Source organism: Crocodylus porosus, unplaced genomic scaffold (assembly GCF_001723895.1).
Source record: "Crocodylus porosus isolate Cpor-Errol unplaced genomic scaffold, CroPor_comp1, whole genome shotgun sequence".
Taxonomy (NCBI): Eukaryota; Metazoa; Chordata; order Crocodylia; family Crocodylidae; genus Crocodylus; species Crocodylus porosus.
This window is the reverse complement of record NW_017728915.1, coordinates 39,712,527-39,724,676: the sequence shown is the minus strand read 5'-3', so window position 1 is coordinate 39,724,676 and position 12,150 is coordinate 39,712,527. Positions and strand designations below refer to the sequence as shown.

Below are 12,150 nucleotides of genomic sequence, written 5' to 3'. Positions count from 1 at the left end.
TGCCGGCGCACGCCGCCCTCCCCGCGCGATTTACAAGGCTAATGAAGGGGCTCGTCTCCCATTGGCGGAGCCGCACGGCGAGGCGGCCAACCCCGCCCCCGAGGGGCGGGAGGTGGGACAGCCGCATCCTCCGAGGGGGCAGGGCTTGCGTAGGCCCCGCCCTCATGAATATGCATGAGACCAGCGGGAAGGAGCGCTGCGGCGCCCCCCAAGGGCGGCTCCGGGAAGTGCGGGGGAGCAGGCAGGCTGGGGCAGGAAGGGAGCGTCCACACTGTAAGGGGTGTCGCTCTCCCCCTTTTACAGACAGGAAGACGGAGCCAGGCTGCAGTTAAGCGAGGGGCCCACAGTGCACCCCCACGTCCCTGTAGCACGCGCCAGATTCACGCCAAGCCCTGCTGGGGTAACCACAGGCGGAGCGCGAGCCCGTGGCACCAGCCCAGGGTGTGTCGAGCATGCCTCCGACACCTGCTAGGCGCACCCAGCCGGCTGGCCGATGGCCGAGGAGCCAGCCAGTCCCTGCCTCCCCCCGGCTTTAGTTTCCAGCTCCGCCAGCCTGGTTACAGCAGGATTTTCCCTGCTGCAGCCTGGGGCCCGGGGAGGCCACGAGCAGGGGAGCGCAGCCGGGCGCGCAGGGACGACCAGGGCTGAGCTGAGGAGGGAGAAGACCAGCCCTGAGCCTGGGACATCCCTGGGGAAGGGCTGCTGGGCTCTTGCTACACTGCTACCCCCCAGGCTGTGCCAGCCATGCCCAGCCCAGGCCTGGGGCCCCTGCGCCCCTCTGGGCTCCCTCCATCTCCAGTTGCTTTCCCCAGCAGCTGTGGTCTTGGTGCAGGGAGCAACACACCCAGGACACACCGGGTGACTACAGCCCCCAGCCCCACCTGGCTGCGGTGTGCCACGAGGAAAGCAGGGAGCTGCAGAGGAAGAGCACAGCCCTGGGGAAATACGGGGGTTTATTGCAGCAGCACCGGAGCATGGCAGCATAGTGTCCATGGCCCACTCCACCCTACGTGCCAAACTTCTTCTGCTGGACAGGCGGGGGCAGCTGGGCCTGGATGTCTGTCAGGGGCCGCTCCACCACCACCAGGCAGTCCTCGTCCAGCAGGTCCATGAAGAGCAGGGGCTGCAGGGCAGCGAGGAGCACCGGGTCAGAGCAGCTCTGGGAGCACAGGAGCCCACTGACGGGGAAATGGGGTGCACGCCCTGCCGCAAGCACCTGCACTGCTGCAGCTGGAGAGGTCAACCCGGTGCCCCCCACCCCATGCAGCCCCAGGGCACAGACCTGGTACTTCTTGCAGATCTTGAAGGCGTGAGCGTGGCCCCGGCGGGCCTTCACCGAGAGCTGCTTGAGAAAGGCCTGGTTGTTCAGCGGGGTGTTGTCATCGGGCAGGGGCTGGGGAGACGGCAGGGGCTGAGGGTTCCTGATGTGGGGGACGCCGTGCCCACCCTCAGGCACCCCCCAGGGCTCTGTAGGGGCACAGCCAAGCACCCAGAGAGCCAAGCCCTCCAGGGAGCTGGCAGGGGGGGCTGGAGGGAGGCCGCTCCCCAGGAGCTGCGGTCCTGCCCCACGCACAGGGACGAGCCTTGTGGTGCTCAGGTAGGCAGAGGCCTGTTCTGTGCCCAGCACCGCACTGAATCCTGCAGGCTTATGACCGGAGCACAACCCCCAAGAGCCATTCCCACAGACAGTGACCCCCCCGAAGCACCCTCGTCCCAGCCACGGGGCTCCTGGCCAGGGAGGCTGCAGGAGCCGGCCCCGGAGAACCACCTGCCCCCACCTCGTCCAGGCAGGCAGAGGGCGCAGACTCACCAGGGACTTGTCCAGGATGCAGAGCATGTGCGTGTCGTGTAGGAGCAGCTGCGTGGGCTGCCGGGGGTTAAAGGCAATGTGGGCGATGGGCGTGTCCCGCTCCAGCCAGTCCTTGTGCAGCCCGTGCTGCTGCACCCCCCGGCTCCAGGCTGTGTACTCGCGCTCGGGGATGCTGAACTCGAAGAGCTGGGGGCCGCAGGCAGCGGGGTGAGCGCGGCTCCAGGTGAACAAACCCGCCAGGTGACCCCTGGGTCTCCCCCCACACCTGGCAGGGAGCGGAGGCTCGAGATGCCCCGGCCCTGGCTGGCTTCGTTCCTCTCCTGCTGCCCCCACCCAGACAGGAGCCCCCCGCCCCGGCACAGCCCCGAACCACTCTGCACTGGCCAGCGTGGGACCTGGCACCCGCTCAGGGGCTGGCACCAGACTCCGCCAGCTAGACCTGTCCCATCAGAGAAGTAGCCGGCACATCCCAGCTTCCCACTAGCACCAGTCCCCGACCACAGCCGGAGCCCAGCACCAGTGCATTGGGCGAGTTCCTGAGTGTTTCATGGATATTAGGGTTGGAAGGGACCTCAGCAGATCGTCGAGTCCGACCCCCTGCCCCGGGCAGCAAAGAGCGCTGGGGTCAGATGACGGCAGCCAGGTGCATGTCCAGCCTCCTCTTAAAGACCCCCAAGGCAGGGGAGAGCACCACCTCCCTTGGGCGCCCGTTCCAGGTTCTGGCAACCCTTACTGTAAAGAAGTTCTTCCTGATGCCTAACCTGAATCTGCTTTCTGCTCGTTTGTGGTTGTTATTTCTAGTTACTCCAAGGGGTGCCTTGGTAAACAGAGCATCTCCTATCCCTTGCTTTGTTCCCCCCAATTAATTTATAGACGGCCACAAGATCACCTCTCAGCCTTGTTTAGCAGAGGCTGAAGAGATTCAGAACCTGCCCCTGAGAATTTGGGCCAAGTCTCTTCTGCTGATTCATATGGTTTGATGGACTGGAAAAGCCGACAGGCTCTAAGCCACCTGGGAACCCCGTGGGAAATGTGTCCTCTTGTAAGGGGAGTCAAGGCTTCTCTGGAAGTGCAGCCTGCTGGATTCTGCTGTGGGCATCTGCACTAATGAGCACCACCAGGATCCAGACCTACAGTGCTGGGGAGGCAGGATGGAGTGAGGGGGGTCAGGGACGGGGCCCACATGCCCAACACCACCATTGCCTGGGAGAGCTCCTACCTGCTGGTCCGAGTGGGCAATGACGAGGTGGTTGGTGGCCGGGTTGATAGCTATGGCAGTCACAGGGCAGTTGTATGCAGGCACTGTGCAGTGATGCTGCGGAGAGATGGGACGGTGAAGGGACAGGCTGCGTCTCCCCACAGACCGCAGGCTGCTGCCCTCCCTCCGCCCAAGTCCCTGGGGCAAGGCGGTGAGTGTCCCCACCCTGGGAGAGAAGGTGCCAGCAGGTCACCACTGGCCAGATCCCAAGCGCCAGGGAAGGGATCTCTCTCCCCAGGCCATCTGCAGCCTCTCACCTTGAACTGCTGCAGGCTGTAGATGTTTATGGCCCAGTCGCTGCTGGTGGCAGCCAGCCAGTCCCCATCGGCACTCACAGCCAGCAGCTGCACGGCCTCCGCGGTCCCTGCAGGCAGGGGAAGAGGGATCAGCAGCTCGTCCAGAAAGAAACTGGCTTCCTGCCCCAGGAACTGGAGACAGGGGAACGGCATGCCCAGGATGGGCCCCCCACCAATGTGTGCAGGGGCTCGTACCTGAGGGCGAACAGAGGGTCTGCAGGTGCTTGCAGCCCCCTGGCTCCAGCAGCTGGACGACGTGCACCGAGCCCTGGTCAGATGCCACGAAGAGGCGGCTGGAGTCGGCGGAGTACAGGAGCTGATAGACCGGGCACAGCAGCTTGGGCAGCTTTGGCACCTGCACAAGGCAGACAGCAGCCAGCATCGGTCAGGCCCCAGTGGCCTTTGTTGCCCTGTGGAGCCCGGGCCATGGCCACGGTGCCAAAGGCAGCGGTGGATAGATGCCCCCCCACCCCACCACTCACCCTCTGGATGGCGACGACACTGCCGTTCTCCAGCTGCAGGCGGTGGAGATGAAGCCGGGAAGCCGTGGCATAGGCAATCCAGCCGCCACAGGGCGAGATGCAGCTGCAGCAGATGTGGTCAGGGCCCTGGGGGCAGGTGAGGTATGGGACAGGGCCATCCCAGCCCCCTCCACCCCAAAGGCATCCCCCAATTGCAACCCCCCTGGATTAGCGGCAGGGGTAAGGGCCGAGCTGCCCTCCCCACATCCAGGGGGCAACTACAGGCCACGTTGCCAGCATGCACAGGGGACCTGCCCACTGCCACCCCCCATCAGGGCAGAGGCCCTGGCCTGGTCCCCTACACCCAAGATGCAGGTGCAGCAGGAAGCCCACGTCCTCACCACCGCTGACATCATGCACAGCCCCCGCAGCCCTCCCAGGTGCCAGGGGGACGCGTGCCGCTCCACATCCGTGAAGGAGTCGAGACAGGACAGCATGGAGATGGCCAGAGCAGCAGGACTGGCCCACACCCCTTCCTCACCTTGCTCTTGAGCTGCAGCAGGTGCTCAGGGTCACGGGAAACTGGCAGGACCTCACCATCCCTCCCTGGGACAGGAAGCAGCAGTGCTCAGCACAGCAGCACCCAGGGGTCTGTGCTGTCACCGCATGCCTGAAGCCAGGGAGGAGAGATGCCTGCCCAGAACCCAGAGGGCCAAGAGCCCCCAGAAAAATGGGTAGTAGGAAGAGAGCCCTGCCTCCTGCCCAGCACCATGCCAATGCCCCTGGCACGCATGGGAGCTGCAGCAGCGGCTGCTCTGTGAGACAAGTAGCCTGGATGCTGAAGCTTCCTGCAGCTGACAGGGTCTCTGCTGTACAGATGCCAAGGACAAGGCTGCAGCCCACCCCCACAGCAAGGAAGGACCGTCTGACCCCGCAGGTCATCATACTCTTCTAGCTGAAAGCACCCTCCCCAGGTTGGGCCGCAGCCAGCTGCTCCAGCCCCCACTGCGGCCAGCGCCGGGGCTGTCATGGGGGCCGGGTCACAGGGAACAAGGCAGCAGAGGGGATGGGCCAGTTCTCTGCCAGGGGAGTTCTCCCAAAACCCTCCGGCTGCGTCACTCACCAGCTGCATTGGTGGCTCCCAGTCGCCAGAGCTCCAAGTGCTGGGGGAACTGGAAGAGCAGAAGCCGCGCCTTCCTGGCGCAGGAGACAAGGCGCCGCTGCGAAAGAAAGGGGCAAAGTGGTGGGGGGGCCCCCGTGCTGTATCATGGGGATGCAGGGCTGGACAAGGTCCCCAGGTTGGAGCCCAGTCCCCCCTGAGACGTTAGGTGCAAATGGCTCTGCAAGAGTCCTGGCAGTGTGGCAGGAACCACCCCCATGAACCAGGCCAGCAGCCCCAGGGCCCATGGGGAGCGGCACTCACATGGGGGAAGGTGACCTTGCGGAGAACGGCCTCGTAGCCCTGTCCGTGCATCTTCTCCATGAGCGGGCGGATCACCAGCTGGGCGTCCAGACCTGAGCGAGCGAGATGCCTTGTGGATACAGCGTGCTGGGGCAACCCCGGCAAGACCGACCGCCACCTCCCCCGTGCCAGGCACTGCCCCGTACCTCCGGAGATGAGCGCTGTGCGACTGTGCGCCACGGCCCGCACGTCGTGGGTGTGGTGCTGGAAGGGCTTTGTCCGCACCCACCGGCTCTCGGTGCTCCCCCGCTTCACCGGCAGCAGCTGGAACTGGTACACGGCCCCCTCCGAGGTGCCCACCACGAGGCTGTCCTCCTCCTGGGAGAGGAGCAGGGAGCTCAAGGTAGACTCTGCTGGCCACGCGGGGGCCAGGGTCACCATCAGCCAGGGTGCCGGGTGAGCCTACAGCCCCGGAGCATGCCAGCAAGGAGGCAGTTGCCCCTGGGCGGGTATCCAGGGGCCAGGCAGGACACTGCGGTGATGGGGTCAGCCCCCCCGCATGCCCGTCTCTTACCTCAGACACGGCCAGGGACAGCACGGCCGAGCTGCTCACAGGGTGGGTCTCCAGGAGGGTGCCCTTGTCCGCGTCCCAGAACTGCACCTTGCCTGCCGAGTCGGCGCTGACCACGGTGCCGTCCGACAGGAACGCCACGCCCCACACCACGCACTCCCGCCGGTGGGAGCTCAGCAGGCGCCGCTCCACCCGGATCCGCTGCACGATGCGGCCTGGGACGCGTGGCCGGGTCAGCGGGAGTGCGCGGGTACCGCAGAGCGGAGCGGACAGCCGCCGCAGGGACCCAAGCTCCCCCCCCGTCGAGTACCTGCTGTCCCAGAGGCGCTCGACACGGGGAACCACGCTGCTCCCCCCCCACGACGCGGCGCGGAGCAGAGGCGCAAAGGGCGCTCAGTTACCTGAGTCGACGTTGTATACTCGGAGGTGGTTGATGGAGCCTGCCACGATGCGGGTCCCGGACACGTGCCACGAGAGGGACAGGATACGGCCTGGAGACACGCGGGACCCGGGAGAACGTCTCAGAGACGAGCCCCACGGCCTGCCCCCGCTGCCAGGTGCAGAGACCCCCCAGGGCGGGGGTCCCTGGTGCCCCTTCCTGCCACTCTGCGGCCATCACCTTTCTGCTGGTCCAGGCTCCTCTCAAACTGGATTTTGTCCGGCAGGACTTGGAAGAGCTTCACCGACCCGTCCTCGCAGCCGATCTGCAGGGCGGGGAGGAGGACAGCCCGGTCAGGCAGGGAGCGCAGGGTCCCCCGGGGCTGGGCTGCACTCCCCCCACTCACCGCCAGCCGGGTGCCGCCGGGGTCGGCCGCCAGGCTCCAGATGGGGCCGCCGAAGCCGTCCACCGTGTACTTGATGCGCAGCTTCTGCAGGTCGTACTCGGCCACGTCCCCGCCCAGGTCGGCCCCGAAGAGGCGCCCGCCCGCGGCCCAGCTCAGCGCCTGCGTGGCCCGCGCCTCGTGGCCCGGGATGGCCTGCGGGGGGCGGGCAGGGTTTGGGGCCGCGCGCCGGGCAAGGGGCGGCCGCAGCCCGCCCGCCGGGGGCTCCCGCGGCTCGGGGGCCCGTGCCTCCCCCTCCCCCCGGGGCCGGGCCGGGGCGGCGGTACCTTCTCCTGGAAGCCGGAGGCGGTGGGGCCGTAGAGCTCGAGGGCGCCGTCCAGGCGGGCCAGGGCGAGCGCGGGGCCCCGCGCCAGGCAGCGGACGCCGGAGGGCAGGAAGGCGAAGAAGCGCACGCGGTGCACCTCGAACTCGCCCATGGCCCGGCTCGGCCCCCGCCCACGTGCGCGCCGGAGCCGGAAGTGCCGCGCGCCGGAGCCGGAAGTGACCGCGAGCGCGCCGGCGGCGGCGGCGGGAGGTTCGATCGTTGCCGGGAGACCGGGCGGCGCCGCCTGCAGGGGCGGGGGGGAGGGGCCGAGAGCAGAAAGCGGCGCAGCGGAGCAGACGAGGGCCACAGGACAGGGAGCGAAAAGCCGATCAGACGGGCGGGGGGGCGCGCAGGGCCCGGAGCAGAAAGCAGAGCAGGAGCAGAGGCGGCGCGGGGCGCGGTCCCGGGGCCCGGTCCCGGGGCCCGCCGGTAGATGGCACCAGACCACCGTCGGGCGGGGCGGGGGCGGGGCCGTCAGACGCGCGGGTGCGGAGCAGCGCCCCGCTCCTGACGCGGCCCGCGCTTCGCAGGGCGGAGCATGGTGCAGATCGTGGTGTCCAGGTGAGTTGGGCCCCCTCTCTGGGGGGCGGCGGGGGGGGGCACGGCCCTGGGCACCTGGCTGGCGCCTGGGCCCGGGCGCGGTGCAGCTCCCAGCCCTCTGCTTGCAGGGCCGGGGCCGGCGGCCTGGAGGAGTGGGTGCTGGTGGAGCTGCAGGGAGAGATCCAGGCTCGCCGCAGCACCGGGCTGGCCGGAAACCTCCTGGGAGACCTGCACTACACGAGCGAGGTGAGGGGCTCCTCCTCCAGCTGCCGCGGGGTCCTCCCGCCCTCGGGCGGCAGGCCAGGGGCCAGGCCTCGCGGGCCTCTGACCCCGTGCCTGCCCTCTCTCCCTGCCAGGGGGTCCCCGTGCTCATCGTGGGTCACCACATCCTGTACGGGAAGACCGTGCGCCTGGAGAAGCCCTTCGCCGTCCTGACCAAGCGCGGAGCCGGCGAGCACGGGGCCGACTCCGGCCCCAGCACCCACTACCTGGTGACAGCCCTGATCAAGACCAAGCTGCTCTTCAAGACCCGCCCCAAGCCCATCATCACCAACGTGCCCAAGCGGCTGTGAGCCCTCCCCGGGGAACGCCCAGCCCAGCCCAGGCCGCGCCCGGCTCCCACCCCAGGGGCAGGTGTTTTTGGCCCACGAGCCCTGCTCCTTTCCCCATGGCAGCCCCGTGACTCCTCGTCGTGGCCAGAGCCCCTCGCACCCACACATGGGTGACCACAGCTCCCTGCCCGCGGCGACTGGGGCGCGTCCCTTGGGGCAGGTCCAGGTCGCCCCCCTTGCTGCCCAGAGCGGCTGGAGCGGGGCAGACCGTGTGCGGTGGGCCTAGCTCTGCCAACACAGCCGGGCCGGCGACCGTGGGCAACACAGACACAGCAGCCGCCCTGTCTGCAAGTGTCTTTATTGTGACAAACCCGTCGGGATATAAAAACAGACCTTCCAAAATATGAAAAAACGGAGGTAAAAAATAAATAGCTTTACAAACACTCGGCGTCAGTGGAAATCCCCGAGAGCTATAAAAGGCGTCTAAAAATCTCGTATTAAATAAAAAATCCTAGCGCGCAATGGTAGAAAGGTTTTTGCCCTGAAAAGCGGGCATGGAGCGGCCAGCCCGGACTACGTGCAGGGACGGGGGCTGTTCCCTCTGCCGAAGCACCTGCCACTGGCTGGTCAGGGCCAGCCCTACACGGGCCAGGCTCCCTCCCTGCCAGCTGCACAGCCCCTGCCTGGAGCCAGCACCAGAGCCCAGCCAAACTGGAGGCATGGAGCCTGCTGGAGCCCACACTGCAGCCCCTGCCCCACCCAGCGGGACTCGAACACTGAGCGGCGACCCCAGCCCCTGCAAGCCAGAGCTGACAACTCTCCCTGAGCCCACTGGGCCTGGGGGGCAGCTGGCACAGCACTGGGTGTCCAGGACCAGTGCAGCCTGCCCTGGGGCGGTTGCATTGCAGTGCTGCATTGCAGTGACACTACTGGAGACCCTGCCCCATCAAGGGGGCTAGCAAGGCCCAGGCTGCCAGCAGGCAGAGTTGCTCCCACAGCTGCGTCTTGGGCAGGGTCTCTGCTCCCCCGAGGTCTTTGGCTGAAGGAAGGGCACAGGCAAAGCTCCACCGTGGCTGGCAGGGTGCAAGAGGCTGGAGAGCAGGCCACAGGCCTTCCCTGCCCATGCCCAGCCTCCAGGGCCTGGGGCCTGGCTGCTCCTTGCTCTCTGCCTCGGGCAGTGTGTTCCCAGCCTCACCTTGCCCCTTGCCAGGAGCTCTGTAGATGCACCGGGCACAGCCCCACACCAGTACAGTGACTGCAGGGGTGGCAGGCCTGGAGACACGCCGGCGTGGACCCCTGCTCTGCCAGAGCCCCGGACCCAGGCAAAGCTGGTGACGGGCCGGGCCGGGCGCTGCTGTGACACCAGGGGCCTGGACAGCCCAGCCAGGGATGGGATGAGCCACCCAGCAGCACCAGGGCAGTTCCCAGCCCTGGGCCTTTGCTGAGCCCCCGCACCCCAGCATCCCGCCCCCCCCGGCTGCAGGCCGAGCTGTGGGGAGGCCCCGGGCCCCACTGCCACTGATCACAGCCTCTGGGTGAAGGACGGATGGGTACGGTACGAGCACCATGGGCCCGTGGCTCGGGTCTGCGCCTGCTCTCTTGGGAGCCCCGGCTGGCCAGGGAAACAGCAGGGCAGCAGCCCCCACGGACAGCCCTGCCCCAGGGCGAGCAGCAGGAGGTTATGGCTCTTGTAGGCAGCACTGCTGGTAGATTCATTAGCATGGGGGCACCGCGAGGGCTGGGGGTGCCAGTCGGCCCAGGGTCCGCACCGGAGCAGAGCTGGGAGCACCTCTGGCTGGCAGTGCTGGCGGAGACGGCTCGGGCTCAGCCCCGTGCCCAGGGCCGCCGTGCTGGAGATGAAGCACCATGGGAAGGACGGTGGGTGCCTCCCATAAAGCACCACAGGATCGCCAGCCCCGCTCTGCACCGCGAGGGGCGAGGGGGGTGCCCGAGGCGGCAGGGACGACACGCCGTCTGAAGACACTTCCCTGCCTTGGGAGAGCAGGGCCGTCGCTGCGGGGATGCAACGCCGCAGAAGCCTGAGACCGGCAAAGCCCAGCTCTGCGTGGGCCCAGCCGCCGATAATCCACCCTCTGCCTGTCCCCGTCTCCCGCAGGCAGGGCCAGGCGCCAGCGCCCCGACACGAGCCTGTCAGCTCGCCCCGGTCCCGGGTAAATCCGCTCAGGGCCTCTCCCGCGAGGTACACGAGGCGTTTGCACTGCCGCACGGGGAAGCGTTGTGCGCTGGAGCCGCGGCGTCTCCGCAAGGCGCGCCTCCGCGGGGCCCCGGGCTCCTCTCGGCCTCATCTCAGCCCTTGGACGGCAACGCAAAAACCCACAACAAAAAACGAAGCCCGAGTGGGATGGAGCCCCCCACATCTCCCCTCTCCTCCCCTCCCCTCCCTGCCCACTGCACTTGCCCCGCTCTGCCCCCTGCCCCTCACACCTCGGCGAAGGCCAGCCCGTACTGCTCCGGCCGCTTCCCGCAGCGCCGGGCCACGATGGCCAGGTAGAGCATGAGCAGCACCACCCAGTAGCAGGCGTAGAGGACGGCGCCCGAGATGAGGAAGGCCAGCTCCGTCTCGCTGAACAAGTCCTGGCTGTAGGCGGTGTAGGCCAGGCCCCCCAGCAGCACGGCCACCCACACCGAGACGGGGATGAGCCCGATGAAGTTGACCACGATGGTCTTGCGGCCCGAGGTGCCCCAGCCCGACTTGTTGATGGTGGCGATGGCGAACATCTTGGCGGGCAGCAGGCTGGACATGTAGAGCAGGGAGTAGAGGGACATGAAGATCATCTCAGCGTTGCCGCGCAGGAAGCAGGCGTAGGTGGCCTTGACGATGCCGACCAGCTGCACGGTGAGGAGGAAGAGGAGGATGTTCCAGACGCGGCCCCGGTAGAAGAGCTGGATGACGGTGGCGATGAGGAAGAAGGGAAAGAAGCCGGTGACCACGGACTCGTAGGTCATCCACAGGTGGTGCTTGTGGAACCACAGCGCGTTGTACAGCCACTCCCGGAAGTACGACTTGCTCCAGCGCGTCTGCTGGTTGAGCCAGCGCAGGTAGCGCGTGGGCGTCTCCGTCAGGCACTTGGAGCGGGCCGTGTACTTGGTCCGGAAGCCCAGGCTCAGCACACGGTTGGTGAGGTGCCGGTCGTCCCCGAAGCTGCACTTGCTGCCCAGGAAGGTCTGGTGGTACCAGTCCTCCAGGAACTGCTGCAGCAGGGCGTTGCGGTACATGCCCAGCGGCCCGCTGATGCACTGCACGCAGCCGAAGTAGGACTGGCAGGCCCGCTCCACGTTGAAGGCCATCCAGTACCGCACGCTGCTCAGGAACGAGATCCAGGAGTCGTACTTGTTCAGGATCTGCGGGAGGCACTGTCAGAGCCCGGGCAGCCAACCCCCTGCCTTCCCCTCTGGCCCTGGGCCCCCCTCCGCCCGCCGGCCTGGAGCCGCGGGGCGAGGGAAGATTCGGCGCGGCCCAGGATCCCTCGGCCCTGGGATGCTGCCGTCGTGCCTGGCCCCCCGCGCGCCCGGGCTGGAGCCAGCTCGCCCTCGGGCCCGCTCCCCGCATCTGCCCGGGGCCGTACCTGGACGTCTCCGCCGACGCCGCCCACGCGGGGGTCGTCCTCCAGGATGCGCAGCATCTCCACCGTGCAGGCGGGGTCCAGCACCGTGTCGGAGTCACACACCTGCGGGCACGCGTGGCGTCACGGCCCTGCTCTTGGCAGGGCCCGGGGACGCCGCGGCCGACCCCCGAGGGGCCGAACCTGCTGCCCCTCCCGCAGGCAGGCCCCAGCGGGGACATCCCTGCCCCTCCCCTCCCGCAGCCTGAGCCCGGCCTGGGGAGCAAGCGGGAGGTGCTGGAAGGCTCTGCACCCCCGGGCCCAGGAGCCGGGGGTCCCTGGCGCAGGGCCCCGCCGGATGCAGCTCGCTCCCAGCCGGGAAAAGCGCTCGGGGCCCAGGCAGGCCCCGGTGCGGAGCCAGAGGGAGAGGCACGGACCGCGAGCCGGCTGGGAGCGAGGACAGGCCGGGGACGCGTGCCAAGAAGGCAGCGGCCGCATCCGCGCTGCAGCCCGGCGGCGGCTGACGGATGCGTCGCTGCCGGGGCCGCTGCC

The 12,150-nt window shown here is 68.0% G+C and overlaps 3 protein-coding genes across 3 annotated transcripts; 1 reads left to right on the top strand and 2 right to left on the bottom strand.

Annotated features, from left to right (window-relative positions):
- Nucleotides 1-922: 922 nt before the first annotated feature.
- On the bottom strand, nucleotides 923-7,080 carry UTP4 (UTP4, small subunit processome component). Its single transcript, XM_019536073.1, has 16 exons — nucleotides 6,907-7,080; nucleotides 6,584-6,775; nucleotides 6,418-6,502; nucleotides 6,200-6,289; nucleotides 5,802-6,013; nucleotides 5,434-5,605; nucleotides 5,249-5,340; nucleotides 4,949-5,045; nucleotides 4,367-4,431; nucleotides 3,847-3,972; nucleotides 3,560-3,719; nucleotides 3,326-3,432; nucleotides 3,030-3,125; nucleotides 1,811-1,996; nucleotides 1,283-1,393; nucleotides 923-1,123 (listed from the first exon to the last, which is right to left on the bottom strand). Exons 1-16 carry the CDS (start codon nucleotides 7,054-7,056, stop codon nucleotides 1,007-1,009), a joined length of 2,058 nt encoding a protein of 685 aa, XP_019391618.1. The 5' UTR covers nucleotides 7,057-7,080; the 3' UTR covers nucleotides 923-1,006.
- Nucleotides 7,081-7,118: 38 nt separating this feature from the next.
- On the top strand, nucleotides 7,119-8,478 carry CHTF8 (chromosome transmission fidelity factor 8). The gene is made up of 4 exons (XM_019536072.1): nucleotides 7,119-7,196; nucleotides 7,475-7,505; nucleotides 7,613-7,730; nucleotides 7,841-8,478. The coding sequence occupies exons 2-4, from the start codon at nucleotides 7,483-7,485 to the stop codon at nucleotides 8,054-8,056; spliced, it is 357 nt and encodes a 118-aa protein (XP_019391617.1). The 5' UTR covers nucleotides 7,119-7,196; nucleotides 7,475-7,482; the 3' UTR covers nucleotides 8,057-8,478.
- Nucleotides 8,479-10,326: 1,848 nt separating this feature from the next.
- Nucleotides 10,327-11,765, bottom strand: LOC109310734 (hyaluronan synthase 3). Its single transcript, XM_019536071.1, has 2 exons — nucleotides 11,623-11,765; nucleotides 10,327-11,398 (listed from the first exon to the last, which is right to left on the bottom strand). Exons 1-2 carry the CDS (start codon nucleotides 11,677-11,679, stop codon nucleotides 10,475-10,477), a joined length of 981 nt encoding a protein of 326 aa, XP_019391616.1. The 5' UTR covers nucleotides 11,680-11,765; the 3' UTR covers nucleotides 10,327-10,474.
- Between the last annotated feature and the right edge of the window lie 385 nt (nucleotides 11,766-12,150).